This window comes from Aspergillus japonicus, assembly GCF_003184785.1.
Source record: "Aspergillus japonicus CBS 114.51 unplaced genomic scaffold BO86scaffold_2, whole genome shotgun sequence".
Lineage (NCBI taxonomy): Eukaryota > Fungi > Ascomycota > Eurotiomycetes > Eurotiales > Aspergillaceae > Aspergillus > Aspergillus japonicus.
In genome coordinates this window covers 552,189-568,347 of record NW_020291639.1, presented here as the reverse complement: position 1 = coordinate 568,347, position 16,159 = coordinate 552,189, and the positions used below count along the sequence as shown (strand labels likewise).

The 16,159-nt window shown below is 52.4% G+C and overlaps 7 protein-coding genes across 7 annotated transcripts; 3 read left to right on the top strand and 4 right to left on the bottom strand.

Moving 5' to 3' along the window:
• Positions 1 to 160: 160 nt before the first annotated feature.
• On the bottom strand, positions 161 to 2,768 carry BO86DRAFT_328665 (uncharacterized protein). The gene is made up of 2 exons (XM_025668644.1): positions 2,306 to 2,768; positions 161 to 2,239 (listed from the first exon to the last, which is right to left on the bottom strand). Exons 1-2 carry the CDS (start codon positions 2,338 to 2,340, stop codon positions 358 to 360), a joined length of 1,917 nt encoding a protein of 638 aa, XP_025532830.1. The 5' UTR covers positions 2,341 to 2,768; the 3' UTR covers positions 161 to 357.
• Positions 2,769 to 3,677: 909 nt separating this feature from the next.
• BO86DRAFT_374894 (uncharacterized protein) lies at positions 3,678 to 4,799 on the bottom strand (the record flags this gene model as incomplete). Its single annotated transcript, XM_025670459.1, has 1 exon — positions 3,678 to 4,799. The coding sequence occupies one exon, from the start codon at positions 4,797 to 4,799 to the stop codon at positions 3,678 to 3,680; it is 1,122 nt and encodes a 373-aa protein (XP_025532829.1).
• Positions 4,800 to 6,121: 1,322 nt separating this feature from the next.
• BO86DRAFT_428771 (malate dehydrogenase) lies at positions 6,122 to 7,520 on the bottom strand (the record flags this gene model as incomplete). The annotated part of the gene is made up of 5 exons (XM_025675617.1): positions 7,268 to 7,520; positions 7,014 to 7,212; positions 6,945 to 6,955; positions 6,540 to 6,885; positions 6,122 to 6,474 (listed from the first exon to the last, which is right to left on the bottom strand). The coding sequence occupies exons 1-5, from the start codon at positions 7,334 to 7,336 to the stop codon at positions 6,122 to 6,124; spliced, it is 978 nt and encodes a 325-aa protein (XP_025532828.1). The 5' UTR covers positions 7,337 to 7,520.
• A 783-nt stretch (positions 7,521 to 8,303) lies between these two features.
• Positions 8,304 to 9,461, bottom strand: BO86DRAFT_301475 (D-mandelate dehydrogenase-like dehydrogenase; the record flags this gene model as incomplete). Its single annotated transcript, XM_025667489.1, has 3 exons — positions 8,304 to 9,037; positions 9,099 to 9,174; positions 9,273 to 9,461. The coding sequence occupies 3 exons, from the start codon at positions 9,459 to 9,461 to the stop codon at positions 8,304 to 8,306; spliced, it is 999 nt and encodes a 332-aa protein (XP_025532827.1).
• Positions 9,462 to 10,091: 630 nt separating this feature from the next.
• Positions 10,092 to 11,636, top strand: BO86DRAFT_394724 (general substrate transporter; the record flags this gene model as incomplete). Its single annotated transcript, XM_025673249.1, has 1 exon — positions 10,092 to 11,636. The coding sequence occupies one exon, from the start codon at positions 10,092 to 10,094 to the stop codon at positions 11,634 to 11,636; it is 1,545 nt and encodes a 514-aa protein (XP_025532826.1).
• A 1,145-nt stretch (positions 11,637 to 12,781) lies between these two features.
• On the top strand, positions 12,782 to 14,124 carry BO86DRAFT_452595 (P-loop containing nucleoside triphosphate hydrolase protein). The gene is made up of 2 exons (XM_025676938.1): positions 12,782 to 13,831; positions 13,902 to 14,124. The coding sequence occupies exons 1-2, from the start codon at positions 12,970 to 12,972 to the stop codon at positions 14,027 to 14,029; spliced, it is 990 nt and encodes a 329-aa protein (XP_025532825.1). The 5' UTR covers positions 12,782 to 12,969; the 3' UTR covers positions 14,030 to 14,124.
• Positions 14,125 to 14,772: 648 nt separating this feature from the next.
• BO86DRAFT_301848 (isocitrate/isopropylmalate dehydrogenase family protein) lies at positions 14,773 to 16,025 on the top strand (the record flags this gene model as incomplete). Its single annotated transcript, XM_025667513.1, has 3 exons — positions 14,773 to 14,835; positions 14,894 to 15,083; positions 15,184 to 16,025. 3 exons carry the CDS (start codon positions 14,773 to 14,775, stop codon positions 16,023 to 16,025), a joined length of 1,095 nt encoding a protein of 364 aa, XP_025532824.1.
• Positions 16,026 to 16,159: the final 134 nt, after the last annotated feature.

The window sequence follows — 16,159 nt, the reverse complement described above, 5'->3', positions numbered from 1 at the left end:
GTACTACGTGTCAATCCTCCTGTCGATTGCGCTGGTCGAGAGCAGGGATGGACCGGGGCCCAGGCGGTGCGACCAGGTGTCAAGCTCGTAAACACAGACCATGCTACGATTCGAAAATTGCAGTAAGAGTCCAAGTTGAAGTGAAGAAAATGTCTGGTTTGATTGATTGGGGTATATTGTGTTTTTCAAAACCATTAGTTAGTACATACATCCCTTGATAGCCGAGAGTCTGAGCTACATGATTGGGCCTAGTTAACCTTGTAAATCCCCTCCTCGGTAGTTCGTAAAATCATGAATTGACGTCCACGGACTATGCTTCCCACGCCAAGAAGCTAACGTGCAGGATCACATGCTAAATCACAGCCTTCGTCGTTCCGTCACGGTCCAGCGCCGTTTGGTGCCCGCTTCTCGATCCTTTGGCAGGGGTTCGCTACCCCACAGACCACGCTGCGACATGGTTCGCTGCGGCATTTGACTGGTCCAGGTTTGTCCAGTGGCGGCCGGCTTATCCACAGCCAGACCGATTTCATTCGTAGACGATGTAGAAGCTGGCGTGGTCCAATCGCCGAAGTTGGGCACAATGTCATCTGCTGGCTCAGCTGAGGCAGAGACGGACCCCCATAGCCCCGTTGAACCACTGGGGGTTACAGCGGTCGAGGGCCGTGCTGCTTTCCACGACTGGGACCCCATGCCAGATGTGGAGGAGGGGCCGATGATGAACATCCCCTGCGACATCGACTTTCGCGGGGCAGCACGCTGGCGATAGGTTGGAATGCCTGGTGATGCGAGGTTGACCGGTGACGAAACACCGGGGTTGCTAACTCCAGTCCGTAAATGCTCGGTCGAAGCTACCTTTTTCAAGCGATAACTTTGCAAATTGGACGGCTCTTCGAAAGACTGCTCGGAGCCTAGGGACCCAACAGACACAGTTGATGCGGTGCCAGTGGACTCGTGCAGGTCAGGGTAGCGCACTGCCAGGGTGAGAGACGCTGTGCCAATATCGACCAGTGCTGGCTCCCCGGATATTGCCCCAATGAGTGCATTGCAGCCAGCTCCATGCGTAATAACAACCAGAATGGTCTCAATTTCGTCGTCAGTATCGTCGAGGTGATTGATGTCGCCGGTTCCGTTCAACATCTGCGAATGGCGCTGACTCTGGCGGGTAGAACCTGTGAAATCATGTTCGTCGTACCAGCTAACCATGCGCTCCATCCCATTGCGAAATCTTGCATGCATTGAGCTCCATTCCTCCCCATATTCGCCTCCATTCCCCCAATTTTGGTCACCACGCATGCTGTCCCATTGGTAGTCGACATTGACGCAGGCATCACGGGCATGCGTCACATATCCAGCAGGTATTGGATTGGAAGGAGAAATGGCATAGCTTGGAGTCGGGGGCACATATGCGCTGTCGGGGATGGGCGATAAATTGGTGTTGATTTTGTTCAGTAGTCTCTTGCTACGAGGGGCGTCACCAGCGCCCAAAGCGTCACAGCTACCCGCACGAGTTCTGTGCCCCGGTACCGACTGTGTTGTCGATGTAGACTCAACCTCATTGGGCGCGTTGAGGTCGGGAGCAGGAGACGCTGGAGTTGAAACGCTTCCCCAACCACCCGGGAAGAAGCCAACCGATGGTCGGGACGTTGTGTCTGCCACCGGGACAAAATGTTGCTCACGTCTTAACAGCTCAATCTTGGCGGCGGCGATCAACCGGTCGGAGGATGGAGGAGGCACAATTTGTTCGAAATAGTCAGGACTGAGCCATTCTCCGAGAAAAGCGTCAACACGCAAAAGGCATCGCGTATTGTCCATGCTAGACCTGGGGCTCGAGCTTGGAGGAGTGTCCAAAGTCAAGTTCTTTAGGGATCCGGGAGTCGCATGATGAATCTGGCCTGCAAGCGAGCCATACGGCCGGTGGTACTCGTCCGGTTCCGGTGAATTTTGGCAAATTCCTGAGCTGACTGCGATAGCTGTCTGAAGGCAACGAAGGAATGGAGAGGTATGGATGATGACTCGGCGCTTGCGCGGTGGAGGCTTCACCCCGTCGAGGAATTGTTTCCGTGCAGCATCGTTCTGTTTCGAGACGTCTATCTCATCGTCTAGGGACTGTAGAAGATCGACTATTCTAGCACCAAGAGCGCGGGACTGTAACCAGCCGCCGTAGGAGAGGGGAGGATCGTAAGGAGTGGGAGATGTCAAATGCCAGTTCTTGTCGGCAGCGTCCAGGCGAGCGCCATGTCTGTTGAGACAGTGGGTGTAAGGATGTGATCTAACACCTGCAAGAAAGAGGAACGTGAAGCCTTACCTAGCAATGATGATGGCGGCGGGGGGTTTCCCCATGACGGCAGTATAAGGCACCCGTCGGGAGAAGCAAAACAAAAAGTGATTGTTGAAGACAACACAAAGTTGGACAAGATATAGGAGAGGCAGTTGTAAAGAGGCAAAGGTGATCAATGTAAAATTGAGCGAGTTCGAATTTGGTAAATCGGTGACTCGCAGGTCACAGCTAGAAAGGGGGTGTTGGTTGTCGCCTTATTGCAGGTTGTCTTGTCGCTCCGGCGGGGTAGACAGCAACACCTCCACAGCCACGATCACAGCGTGTTTAGAGGGCGATCCGAGATGTTAAGGTCGCTAACAAAGAACGAGGAAAGAGACACAACATGATGACGGAGAGAGATCAGTTGAGACAAAGGGGATGTTCCCGGTCACATTCTTCCTGATTGCGATCGGTCGGATGAAGAGTCTTCCCGGTGAGGAGGTGAATTCACATTTCTTTTTTTTTTCTCCCTCTCGCTCTTTGCTCACCTGCAGTGACTCTCGCATTTCTTTGCTGCTTCGTCACCGGGGCATGTGATTGTGATTAGCTAAGGTGCTGAGATCATGTGGAACAAGCCACCGGATCCACTGCCTTCCGATGCCGATATTCGGCAGTATCCTGAATACAAAGTACACCATAGAACGCGAGAATGGAAGCGGGACTTTGCGGAGGGTCGTCAGGTTTGTACAGTATGTAGTCACACCACCTGGAAGACGGGTTTGCCTTTTTTTTTTCTTCTTCTTCTTCTTTCCTTTTCACAGGGTCACAGGATTGATTGATGATTGATGAGCCTCTTTGGGCGATAGAAAGAGATTCTGCCATGTCACATGATCCTCGCTTGACCGCCTATCCTCCCGCTTGGGTTTTTCACCAGAACACGGAATAAATTGCCATTCGTGGTCTTTTTCCTCAAGCAGCAGAGCTCCGAAGGATCTTTTAGGTTGTTATTGAGTCCTACTAAGTAGTCTCTGCCGAGGATCGTCAACTGACTATCAAGTACATCGCATCAATAGTACAAAGTTGTTCATTGGCTTGAAGAATCGCGCAATCTCAGAACAGAACGTAATACATGCCAAAGTTTAGCCGCATCAGTATCTACGCTCCACACGAATGCTTACTTCAAGTTTCGAGTTTTGTACTTCATACAGCCTCGACATAATGTCAATTGTCAACATCCAAGTTGAGAAGGTTGTTTACCTACGTCATGTGCCGCCAACAATCAACCAAACTCATACACTACACTAGTGAACGGGAAGGAAGATCAGCAATGATATGATACAGAATGGGTTAATTATCTGCGCCGGAGTCAATAGCCGCAAGCGCCAAGAATCTAGAACAGGGGGTCTAGCTATATCGAACACTACTCAGAATAAATAGAACTACTTGCACGCGGCGCAGCAAGCGCAGGAGGCTCAGGAGCCTCACAACGCCAAGAAGCGTCTAGGGGCCTAGAAGCCTCAGGAGGCCGAGGCGGCGCAGGCACCAACTTATGCACGCAACGATGCTCGGTGCCGAGTTTCTGCAGCTCCAGCTCCGGGCGAGTGAAGCTTTGGCTCCGAACCGTCTGCCACGGAGGCCGGGGCTGCCGCTGGTGGACCTGGAGCGGCTTCCCCCAGCAACACCACAGCAGCTTGCCATCCCCCTTGGGCAGATGCATCAGGTCCTTCAGGGTCGAGTGCATGAACCGCAGATTCTGCGTGCCGCAATCGTTGTCCGTGATCCGGTCGTGGTCGTAGTAGACCAGCCGCTTATAGTACTCCCGGTAGGGCTCGTCGATCGTCTCCATCCGCCAGAGGGGGAACGCGTTGTCGCTGTCGACGGCGAGCGATGGGTCCCGCTGGCGCGCCCCTTCCTCGTACCGCCGGATGAACAGGAGGTAGTCGATCCAGAACTTGAGCGACCAGTGGCCCGCGGAGTCGCGGCAGGCCAGCATGATGAAGGCCTCGACGTACTTGGGGAAGGTCAGCACCGTGACGGGCAGTTTGTCGGCCAGGGGCAGGTAGCTGCGCAACCCGGGCTTGGGGAGCCCCCGCGCCTCGTAGTGCGGGTCCCTGGGGGTCACAAGCCCGATCGGCGGACTGGGGAACATCCACAGCAGAGTCGATTGCTTGTACAGGTCGATTGAGGTGGAGATGGGGTAGCCGCGGCGGAATTCCTCCACCGTCGGGTACTTGGCCGAATGGAAGTGGTAGTCGGCCAGAGGGCGCAGGAACTGCTTGCTCTGCGTGGCGCACTCCCTCTTGAGCCGGCATTTCGGCAGCTCGAGCTTTTGCTTGAGTAGCCAGACGGCTCGTCTGAAGTATTCGTCCGGGACCACCCAGCTGCTGGAATTGTAGTCCGGGCTGCTCGACGTGACGCAGGGCGCCAGGAAGTAGACGTAGGGGATGTTGTTCTTGATGAAGAGCTGGGCGACTTGGCACTGCTGCCGCTCCGTCAAGCCCTCACGTGGCTTCGACGGTTGGATCTGGCTTCTTGCGGGCATGTTGGCGGTAGGGGCGCGTATAGCAAGAATTCTGCCTCAAATGGGATGCATGTACGCTATAACAGACTATGGGACAACGAATGGTTTTTATACGTCATCGCCGCATCGGAGTAATAAAGACGCTTTTCAATTCAATTTGAGCCAATATTCTGTCTGTCCTGAGTCTTTGTAAGGAAATCACCATCAAAGACCTGATCAATGTAGTTGCGTTGCCATACCGGAGAGCTCCAGTAATGGCTTTCATTGTCTCCCTGATTGCAAGCTTTGAATCCACACCTAATTCCTTGACCCAGTTATCAAAAATGCTTGTAAGGGTCCGCAGCAATAGCGCAAAGAACATTCCAGGTCCCGAAAATCAGGGGTCATTGTAGCATGGTAATTATTACCCTACGAGCAGAAGGCTGGTGCTTCCAACCACCCGCTGCCATAGAGACCACTCCAAACAGACTGTATAGCAATGGAAGAGCATACTCGTTATTCCAGTAGTCTATGAAATAGTAATCTGAGATATCAATCATACCATATAGACGTAGCAGAGAATAGCTGTAGGACATCTACTTTCCAGATCCTGACAACAGATAACACACACCTTACACTACCAATGGTAACAAAGTCTTGTCCCTACTGGAACGGCAATGGTCGTCATCAGGAAACGAAGCGCGCCTGAGCTTGCCGGCATTTTGAAGAAATAGTGTATATCATGAATTTGGAATGCGCCTCTCTGTAGGTTTCCTCTTTAAAAATGTCACTTTTTCCTATACCCGACCTTCACAACGCCCGAAAGATTCCTTCTCTCTTCATTACATATGTGGTTTCGGAGTCATTCGCTATATCATATATAATAAATATTGTCTACCACCTGTGTGAAAGCGAATACTGGATAATTTTCTCTCTGACTACTGGAAAAAGCTAGGAAAACAGTACAGGTTGGTGCAACCTCCGCCACCACTGTGCACTAGTTTAGTACGAATTGGAACTGACAATAGTGAAGGAAATCTCTTGGTAAGCGCCGGTCAAATGTCCATGATAATCTGGTTGTCTGATAGTTACTGGCTAACCTCTGATTGCAATTTCTCGGTGGGTGACCTGAATAAAACGCTGGACATCTTCTATACATTGCAGATTCCCCGCTTCTGCTGAAGTGGTATCGACACAAGTTGGCTGCTGGTCAAAGAGGCTATACGGGGTTGGATTTTGATTTTTATGGTGGGAGGGATAGATGAATCTCATAAGTTGTACGTGGAGGATATATATTGTTGATATAGTCAGAGACATTCAATCATGGTGCCAGGGGATCAGTGACGAAGTCCAAAAAATTGGACTCAGGCTGCCATAAAGGTCAAAGCCGTAGCAATGTTTTTCTTCAACTCGTCAATGGCGACGCCCAGGAGCTTGGTTTCATTGTCAGAGATACTGCCGATGGGAAGTGCCTTGGTTGCGCCCGTCTTGCCAAGCTTGACCTTGACAGCGAAGTAGTCGACGCCGAGCTCAGCAGCAATCTCCTTGCCGCCAGGAATACCGGGCAAGTAGACGTAGGCTTCTTCCGTCACCGACTCGCCATTCTTGGCTTTCAGAATTGCCTGGATGAAACGGAAGCCGGCATAGGCCATGCATGTGGTCGCGCTGCCGGCGCCTTGCTTGCTTTTGACAATTTCATCGCCACCAAATTGCACGCCTGTTGGATTTTCTCTCAGTTGGTTGTCTGGGATGAAGGTGGACCACGGGGGAGAAGGTACTCACGGTTGATGACGCCTGCCAGCGCCTCATCGTTCAAGTGGACTGGGGGCTGCGCTTGGCTATACAGAGGCAGGATCGTAGCTCCGCTGTGACCACCAATGACCGGAACCTTAAAGTCCTTAGGGTTGGCACCGTTGCCAAGGGCATGCGCCGCAAAAGTGGACGCACGGACAACGTCCAACGTGGTCACACCGAAGAGACGGCTGGGCTCGAAACAACCCGCCCTCTTCAACGCCTCAGCGGCAATGGGAAGAGTCGAGTTGACTGGGTTGGTGACGACACAGCATGTCGCGACAGGGCATGTGGCGGCCACCTCGGAAAAAATGTCCCGGATAATGCTAGCGTTAGTCTAGTCGTAGTTAGGTTTCATTCTTTCCAGCACCGTGGCAAAATAGAGAGGGTAGCCACCTTAAATAGATCTAGGTTCAGTCAAACAATTAGCTTTATGCAAAAGTTGAAAGCTTCCCTTGCACTGACCATCTCTTGTCATCCCCGGCTTTCGAGCAATACCAGCAGTCACGACCACAACATCCGCCCCCGTCAGCGCCTTCTTGAGGCCAGAGTCCTCGGCAAGATACCCATGAACATTGGCCCTGGTGTCAATGTGCATCAGATCAGTGGCAATGCCAGGGACATGAACCAGATCATAGAGTGCGATCTCGTCGAATAGGTCACTCTTTGTGCAGCGAAGTCAGCATTGTCCATATGCGTTCAGAACAAGTAGTACTCACAATTTTGCATAGAAGACTAAGAGGAGTTCCGATCTGGCCGGCGGCTCCGATGAGTGCAATCTTCACCATGATGAATCTGGAGTACTGAAAAGCCAGAGATGAAGTCGGAAGGTTGGATTCTGGTATATGCGCGAAAAAATCTTGAAGTGTCTGTCTTCAATTGCACAGCGGTGGGATGCACTCCGGATCCTTATAGCCCTTTTTAAGTCCCTCGCTGTAAGTTAATTGAATCATTGGAAAGGAGATGAATCCCTCGTCCGCCTCGTGGCGCTATTTCCGCGTTCCCCAGTTAGGGCAAGCTTTGCTGTGGCGAATGCGGTTCAACGTTCAGCCGCAACGGTATAGGTTCACCCGTTTCTCCATATTTCGGTGAAATAAAAGGAATAGCCGATGCGCTCCCGATGGTAGATCTTTCTTACGCCGGACCGAGACCAGTCCCAATGATGTCAGATACTATTGTCGAAATTGCGAATTAAAGGAATAGGACAAGGTTGGTTTAATCAGGGATCAGAAGCGGGTCTGTAAGGGCGGAACTACAAATTGGAGAGGACTCTGCGAATATGTCACTGTTCTTAAGTAATCCGGCCAAATAATATGCAGATGACACTGTATCTATAGCCAGATGGATCCATCAAATAGAGTAGTAGCAATGCTGCAGGTCTTTTCCCTCTCAATTCTTCCCGAAAGATACAGTTCTTAGTTGGCAAATCCACCCACCTGCGTAGCCTCACACAAGGCAGCTGCTGGCTGGCTTGCTTATGTTGCAGGTTAGCGATATTAGTCGGTCCACTTATCAAATATGTGGATCCCGTTCAACATTGATCTATGGGGACTTTGTATCTTGAGGCCAATGAACAGTTCCAAGCTAACCGAGAATTACAGTTACAGTGTGGTCTGTTCTACCAATTCAAGACCGTTATGGCTGCATTTTTGCTATCGAAAGTCCAACGTAACAGCATCAGGACAAGCTGGCAAATCTATTTTGAGAATAGTATACGGCAAAAAGCCACGATACAATTGTTCAATACATCGTGGTTCAGCAAAGGGCTTGGTGCTCAGGGACTGGCGACAACAATGTCTCACCGACAATGGCTCGCCTTATGTTCTCCATCGCCCACGTCTCCATCTTGGCCAGCGTCTCAGTTGTGTGAGTCCCCACGTGGGGTACCATAAGAGCACGAGGGTTTCTGAGAAGCTTCTCATTGATCTCAGGCTCCCGTTCGTAGACATCCAAGCCCACGGCGCCGATATGACAATCTTCCAGCGCATCGGCCATCGCAGCTTCGTTGATGATTGCACCCCGCGCCGTGTTGACAATAACCACGCCAGGTTTCATCCTGGCGATTTCCGCCGCGTCGAGCAGGTACTTTGTTTTGGCGTTCAATGGAACGTTGACACTGATGATGTCACTCTCCTCCACCAGCTTGTTGAACGAGACGTACTCGGCCCCGGCAGCCTGTTCGGCGGATAGAGGGTTGCGGTTGTGATAAACCGTCTTCAAGCCGAAGGGGTCACAGCGTGCCTTGATTGCGCGGCCGATTCGGCCCATACCAAGGATCCCAAGTGTTTTGCCCTGAGGATCATGGCCGAAGTCAACCCCCGTCTTGAACTTTCCGGCATGCAGTGCCTGCATAGCAGGGTTGAGTTGACGTAAAGCCCCGAGTAAGAGGAAAACGGCCAGATCGGCAGTGGCGTCGGTGACCGGGTCGGGGGCATTGGTTACGATAATGCCCTTATCGGCGCATGCCTTTGTATCAATCGGATCGTATCCTGTCAAGTGTATCAGCAGAAGCAATTTCTTCGGTTTTGTCGAAAAACGGGGGTCGCATACCGGCACCGTTGTGGCAAATAAACCTGCAACTTGGTGGCAGCTTGTCGATCAACTCTTTGTCAAATTTACCTGCGACCTGGTGCAAAGTAATATTAATACTTCGCATCGGGCATGAGAGATATAGCAATGCTAAAGTTGACTCGAACGAAAAAAGTACAGGACTTGAATACTCACTGCACCACTAGCCGACGTTCGATAGATTGCAAAGATGTCTTGGTACTTGTCTTGCAGATCCTTAAAGAACTCATCCCGGGTCTTACTGGTAACAACTTCCGTATGAGCCACGTCTTGTAACTTCTTGTAAAAGTCACCAGCATGTTTCACAGGGTTGAAGAACAGCACAAATGGCTTGTGGGCGGTCATTCTGATGGTTGCGTGGATCGGGCGCTGGTTAAGTGGTAGGGATCGGGTATCTCACTGGTCTCCCAGGGACTGCGCGGTATTTAATCGTGTTTCGACCAAATTCACAGATTCAACTCCGAGCTGGATTATATCAATGGCTTGTTCTTGGTTCCAGATCAAGAGCCCTTGCGGCCTTTGCTGCCGATGGGCATTTGGTGGCGGAAGAACCTGCGGCTAAAAGTGGCCCCGCTCTAGCAAATGCTAACCCTAGAAACCAGTGGGCCATTGGAAAGGTTCTACCGACATGTTCATGTGCGAATATTGGTATCCTGGCTGATAACCTGAAAGCCCTGCCAAGCTATCTGGGGTCTACGGATAATGCTGGGGTAGTGGGGAAATGGGTGGTGGTCGACTGAATGACCCTAAGAACATGGGGACCCCAGAACCAAGCAACCCCTTTCCCTTCCTCGACAGATCTCCTCTTAGCCAGCTTTATAAATCGAGGATTGCTTTCCACTCTCTGTTATAGAGACCATTGACTATTTCCTATGACTGATTTGAAATTCTTCTGTCCCGTCTTCCTCAAATACTTTCACTACTAGTCTCAAGAGGGACTGCTGCAAGACCGAATCTCTTCACCCAGTGGACATAATGGGTCTCATGGGTCTCGCGGGCACGAGGTTAGCCAGGGCTCGCATATGCTTTATCGTTGTTCCTTCCTTCTTGTTGTTCGGATACAACCAGTCCAACATCGGTGGCCTTCTCAGCTATCCCTCGTTCATTAAATACTTCCCGCAAATCGACACCAGCAACACCACCGGGTCAAGCAAGGCCAATAACGCCAAGGCGCAAGGGACCGTCGTCGCGATCTACACTATCGGGTGTCTTCTTGGTGCTCTAAGCATCACGCAGATTGCAAACAGAATCGGACGTCGAAAGTCTCTCATGATTGCTGCTGCCATCGCAGCCACCGGTCAGCTCATCCAATGCTCTTCCTTCAGCCTCGGCCAGCTCGTTGTGGGCCGTGTCATCTCTGGCGTCGGCAATGGTGGTGTGAATGCTGTAGTGCCGGTGTGGCAGAGCGAATGCACCGCACCTAGAAGCCGCGGCAAGAATGTGGTCATCATCGGAATCTTTATTTCCTCCGGGATCGCTGCTGCTGCCTGGGTTAACGTTGGCTTTTCTTTCTTACCAACCAATGAAATTGCTTGGCGCTTCCCTCTGGCCGTACCGATTCTGTTCGCCCTGATTATCATGACTTTTACTCTCGCGTTCCCCGAGTCCCCCCGTTGGCTGGTCAGCAAAGGCCGCATCGAGGAGGCCCGGAACGCCATGCAGAGATTATCTAGAGACGGAACTATTGACGAAGCAGCTGTTACTGTGGAGATCGAGAATATCTCGAGCCTTCTGCGTCAGGGCTCACAGTCCGAGCGTGGCTTTGTCGATCTGTTCAAGTCTGGGAACCAGAGGCTTTTCTACCGCATGTGTCTTGCCGTTGGCATCAACTTCTGCGCTCAGATGACAGGGGCCAATGTCATCTCATACTACGGGTCTACCATTTTCAAAGAGTCGCTAGGCCTGGGAGAGAAGAAAGCTGCCCTGCTCAATGCCGGTGTCCTGACTTGGAAAATTGTGGCGGCCACCTCTGCCTACCTCTCCGTGGACCGATTTGGCCGCAAGCCCCTCTTCATCATAGCCTGCCTGGGAATGGGCCTGTCCATGGCCGCTCTGGCGGGGTGTGTCTGGGCTATTGACTACCATCACACTCTTGGTGCCGCCGTCGCGGCTACGTTCTTCCTCTTTTGCTTCATGAGCTTCTTCCCGCTCGGATTTCTCGGTGCCAATTTTCTTTACAGTGCCGAGATTGCACCACAGGATCTGCGTATCCACCTGGCGGCCATTGGGACCGCTACCCACTGGCTGTTCAATTTCGTTATCGTTGAGATCACCCCCATCGCCTTTGTCACAATCAGATGGCGGTATTACGTTGTGTACGCCGGTATTGGGGTGTGTGTTGCTGGTATTGTGTATTTTTGCTTTCCTGAGACCAATCGCAGATCGCTTGAGGAGATGGACGAACTGTTCTCGGATCCGGATCACTGGTGGCAAGTTCCCAGTTATGCTCGCGCATTGAGGGTAGGAAACCCGGGACCATCAGCAACCAAGACATCTGTCTCCCACGTCGAGAAAGTATAGACAGACTCGATGCGCATGCCTGGAATGGGTGTGCGCATGCTTCGGTTGGCAATGGACATACAAGTGGGATACACATCTCTTAGTATATTACAGGAGCAGCCGCAATGACTACTTGCTCGCAGTTAGTGCTTGGTTATGTACTTTTTCACGCTTAAGTGTAGCATTGCGTGATTCCCGTCCCACCATAATGCAAAAGGCAGAAGATATACATAAAATGGCAGGCCGTCTCTATCGAGGCGCAACCTGCGTACGGTAAGGGAAGCGTCCAATATCCGTCATCACCTAGGGTCCACTGTTGGTTTCAAGAAATCTTGCAAAATTATCACCACAGGAATTGTCTCTGAATAGATATCGGAATAGAAATATGTGTGGCTCACGATTCCCCACCAGCCCGCGATGTTGTCTTTCTACCACGCTACTTGTCCTTGGTCAGATCCAGGTGTGCCTCAAGGGACCGCGTATCATTCTTGGCGGGTCCTCTTTATCATGGGGTCAGCTTTGTTTCCCCCCCCCCAGACGAGCAACAGGCTTAGGTAGGGATAAGGAGGAGAATAAGCATTTCTATCTGCCTTGACCATTCGCAGGGTACGCTGGAAGACCGACACTTGTGCACCTGTAGGGCTATCGCATGGTCACTGGGACAGTCTTGCAGAAACTTCAAATTCCAGGATCTGATAACGAGAACAGGAGGGCTGAGATGTACCTGTCTCCAGTCCACTATGCAAAGCCAAGAATAAAATATTAGTCAACTGACGAACGAAGATGGGGCTTGTGGTAAAAATATGCCAGAAACCAAAAGGAAGGGTGATCCCAGTTGCATGCATGCAAAAGGTTGGTTGGGGGTTGGTTGCCTTGACTTTTTTTTTTATTGTTTTTTCCCTCGCACGACATGCGGCACAGGCGGCGGTAATGCGCGAAGGTCTCTCAGCAGCTGACCGGGATCTCATGATGGATGATGGATGGATGGTATGCCCGCCTGTGGTCAGATTGATTCATTCTCCGTATACCCGTCACTGGGCACACGGGCAGTTTCTCCCAGTAAGGCGGGCAAATAATCTGCCGATGGCTTCCGCCGCTCTCCCAATTGCCATACTCCACGGTACCATTGCACTAGGTAATGCTTTCGATGCTTCAAATAGCTAATAGGCACTGCTGAATTATGGTGAACTAGTGCCTTGTTTACATTTCTCAGGTCCTAAACCCCAAAGAGACCCTCTCCAGCAACATACGTCTTTGCATGGGCAATCTCAATCAAGTCTGCTGCATCCTGTGACACATACAGTCGGATTGCATGCCTCATCCCCGTTGACGGCGGGAAGGGTATCTCTACACTATGGCGACCACAGGCAACACACCATGCACGCTGGATCGGGTGACAGCATTCGTGCTCCCGCTCCTACAGCAACACGCACAGCATCAACAACAACTCGAAAGCAACCAACCGCGCCGACCATTCTTTCTAGCAATTTCCGGCATCCAAGGCAGCGGCAAGAGCACCCTCGCATCTGCATTACAGGACGCCCTGGCACATTCCTCCCACCCCGGCCTTCACGTGGCATGTGTCTCGATCGACGACTTCTACCTCAAGAAGGATGACCTCGATGCTCTGTCGCGGGCTTTCCCGGGGAATCGGCTGGTGTCGGTCCGAGGTCCCCCGGGGACCCACGACGTGCATCTCGCTGCGCGCACCATGGAGGCGCTGGCCGAAAGTCCCCCGTCGTGGCCAGGGGGATCATCGTGGGCGATACCGAAGTATGACAAAGGGGCATTCGGCGGCCGCGGCGACAGACTCCCGTCGAGTGGATGGGAGCCCATCACGGCCCCGGTCGATGTGGTCATCCTCGAGGGATGGTGTCTGGGGTTCCAGCCCCTGTCCGCGGACGAGCTGGAGACGGCGATCGCCGAGGCCACGAGCGAGCATGCGGCGGGGACGCCATCGTGGAGAGATAGCCCCGGTTCTGCGGCGCTGCAGCAGCACGCCTCCGAGCACCTGCGGTACATGAATCACGCCCTCGCGGGGTATAGCCGGGACGGCGGGGGGGTGACGGCTTTCACCGAGAAAGTCAACTGGGATGCGTTCATCCATCTCGACACCGATGACCTGCAGAATGTGTACACATGGCGTTGGGAGCAAGAGGCGAAACTGAGGGCCACGACGGGGAACGGAATGGCCGCGGAGGAAGTGCAGAGATTCAGTATGTTTTGAATTCCGTGTCCCAACCCTTGTCTTCATGCAGTGCTAATTGCTTTTGACATGCGTTGTAGTTGATAACTATATGCCTGCTTATCACCTCTACATTGATCGTCTGCGAAGAGGGGTCGTCCCCAAAGGGAGACAGTTGAGATTGGTTCTTGACAGTTATAGAACTATTAGGGAGGTCGAGGTGATATAGTAATGAACGTTGATGTTGGACTTGCTTGTCTACAGACCCAACCCATCTGAGATACGTGACATAGATATGTATGATGTTGATGAACTTGAGATCAGTCCTAGCATATTCATTTTCATAAAACCACTTCTCCACCCCCCGTATTCCATCGATAGACCCGATTATTGTTCTGAATTGCAAGTACACATGTTTAACTGCAACCCTCTTTCAGTCCTTCAATGGAGCTTCTTCGAGTGCAGCGTAGGACGTGACAGTGCTCGCCTAGCTTCGGCTCCGAAGTGATTCGGACTGAACTATTCTGCGGAGTGACGAATCCGGTTATGGGACCAGTCGAGGGCTCATTGAAGCACCAATTCCCCCAGCAACACCACACGGTGCATTGATGCATCACTGACCCACCAAGGCAGAAATATCAAGCGCAGGCCATTTGCTGACGTCACGCTGCCACCTGCGAAGGGATCTATCTAGATAGTCGTGCCAACGGGAAGGAAGGATATTATCTGCGGCTATACGTTCAACCGTGCGCGATGGTTTGCCCGAAGGGGCAAACTTCAACCGCATGCGAACCGAACTTTACCCTCTTTTCGGAACTGCTCTATACTACCTTAGGTAACTGGAAAGTATCTCGCAGTATGACTGACTGACTCAGTCCATGGTATTTAAAACTCCCCGAACATCACTTTCGAAGCAGTTGACAGGGCACACTACGCTTTGACATCCCAACAGAGAGACCAGATACAGACACAATGGCTGGAAGTGCGGTTCGCAAATACAAGATCGCCAGCATCGGTGCGGATGGCATCGGTCCGGTACGTGAAAACATGAGTGTTTGCCCTTGAAGCTCGAGCGTCTCTGACAGCTGCACAGGAGGTGGTGAATGCGACCATCGATGTCCTGAGAGCGATGCAAGCGATTCTGAAGACCTTTGAGCTTGAGTTCACTGATCTGGACTGGGGTACTGCACGGTACAAGAAGACCGGGCGATATATGCCAGAAGATGGCCTGGACATTCTGCGGAAGTTCGACGCCGGGCTGTTCGGAGCGGTGGGTGCACCGGGTATGTATCGTGATCCCCGCCGCAGAGCTCTCGTGCCAGTCACAGCGGAGCCCATCGAGTAAAGCTCATCACTGACACGAATTCCCGCTCTGGCGTCCAGACGTACCCGACCACATCTCCCTGTGGCAGCTCCTCCTGGCCATCCGGAGCCCGATGCAGCTCTACGCCAACGTGCGGCCGGTGAAGAACTTCCCTAACGTTCCTTCTCCCCTCGCGGGCGTGAAACACGGTGATATCGACTGGGTGCTGGTCCGGGAGAACAGCGAGGGCGAGTATTGCGGCCAGGGCGGACGGACTCATCGCGGCCAACCGTGGGAGGCGGCGACCGAGGTGTCGATCTTCACCCGCGTGGGCGTCGAGCGCATCATGCGCTTCGCGTTCGATGTCGCCCGCCGTCGCCCGCGGAAATTACTCACCGTCGTCACCAAGAGCAATGCCCAGCGGAATGGCATGGTGCTCTGGGACGAGATCGCGCTCGACGTGTCGAAGGATTATCCGGACGTGAAGTGGGACAAGGTCCTGGTGGACGCGATGACCGTTCGCATGGTGAACAACCCCAAATCGCTCGACACAATTGTGGGGACCAATCTGCATATGGATATCCTGTCCGACCTCGCGGCCGCGCTGGGCGGCTCGATCGGCATTGCACCATCCAGCAATCTGGACCCGACCCGCCAGAATCCCTCGCTATTCGAGCCGGTGCACGGGAGCGCTTTTGATATCACCGGAAAGGGGATTGCCAATCCAGTCGCTACGCTGTGGTCGGCCTCAGAGATGCTGCGATGGCTGGGCGAGGAGCAGGCGGCCGATATCTTGCTCCAAGCAACACAGGAGACTTGCAGCATGGGAATTTGCACCCCGGATCTTGGTGGGAAAGCCAAGACCGTGGAGGTGGCGGAGGCGGTCATTGCGCAGATTCGGAAGATTGCTAGCAATGCTTAGATCTTTTCGCATCCATTTGATTAGACCCAGTCAATAGCTTCCACGATGACCAGAAGAAAAGTAAAATCCCTCTTGTTGTTACCCGGAGGTACCTAGTAAGTACCTTTGTGTGCGATGTTTAGTCGTTTACTGCA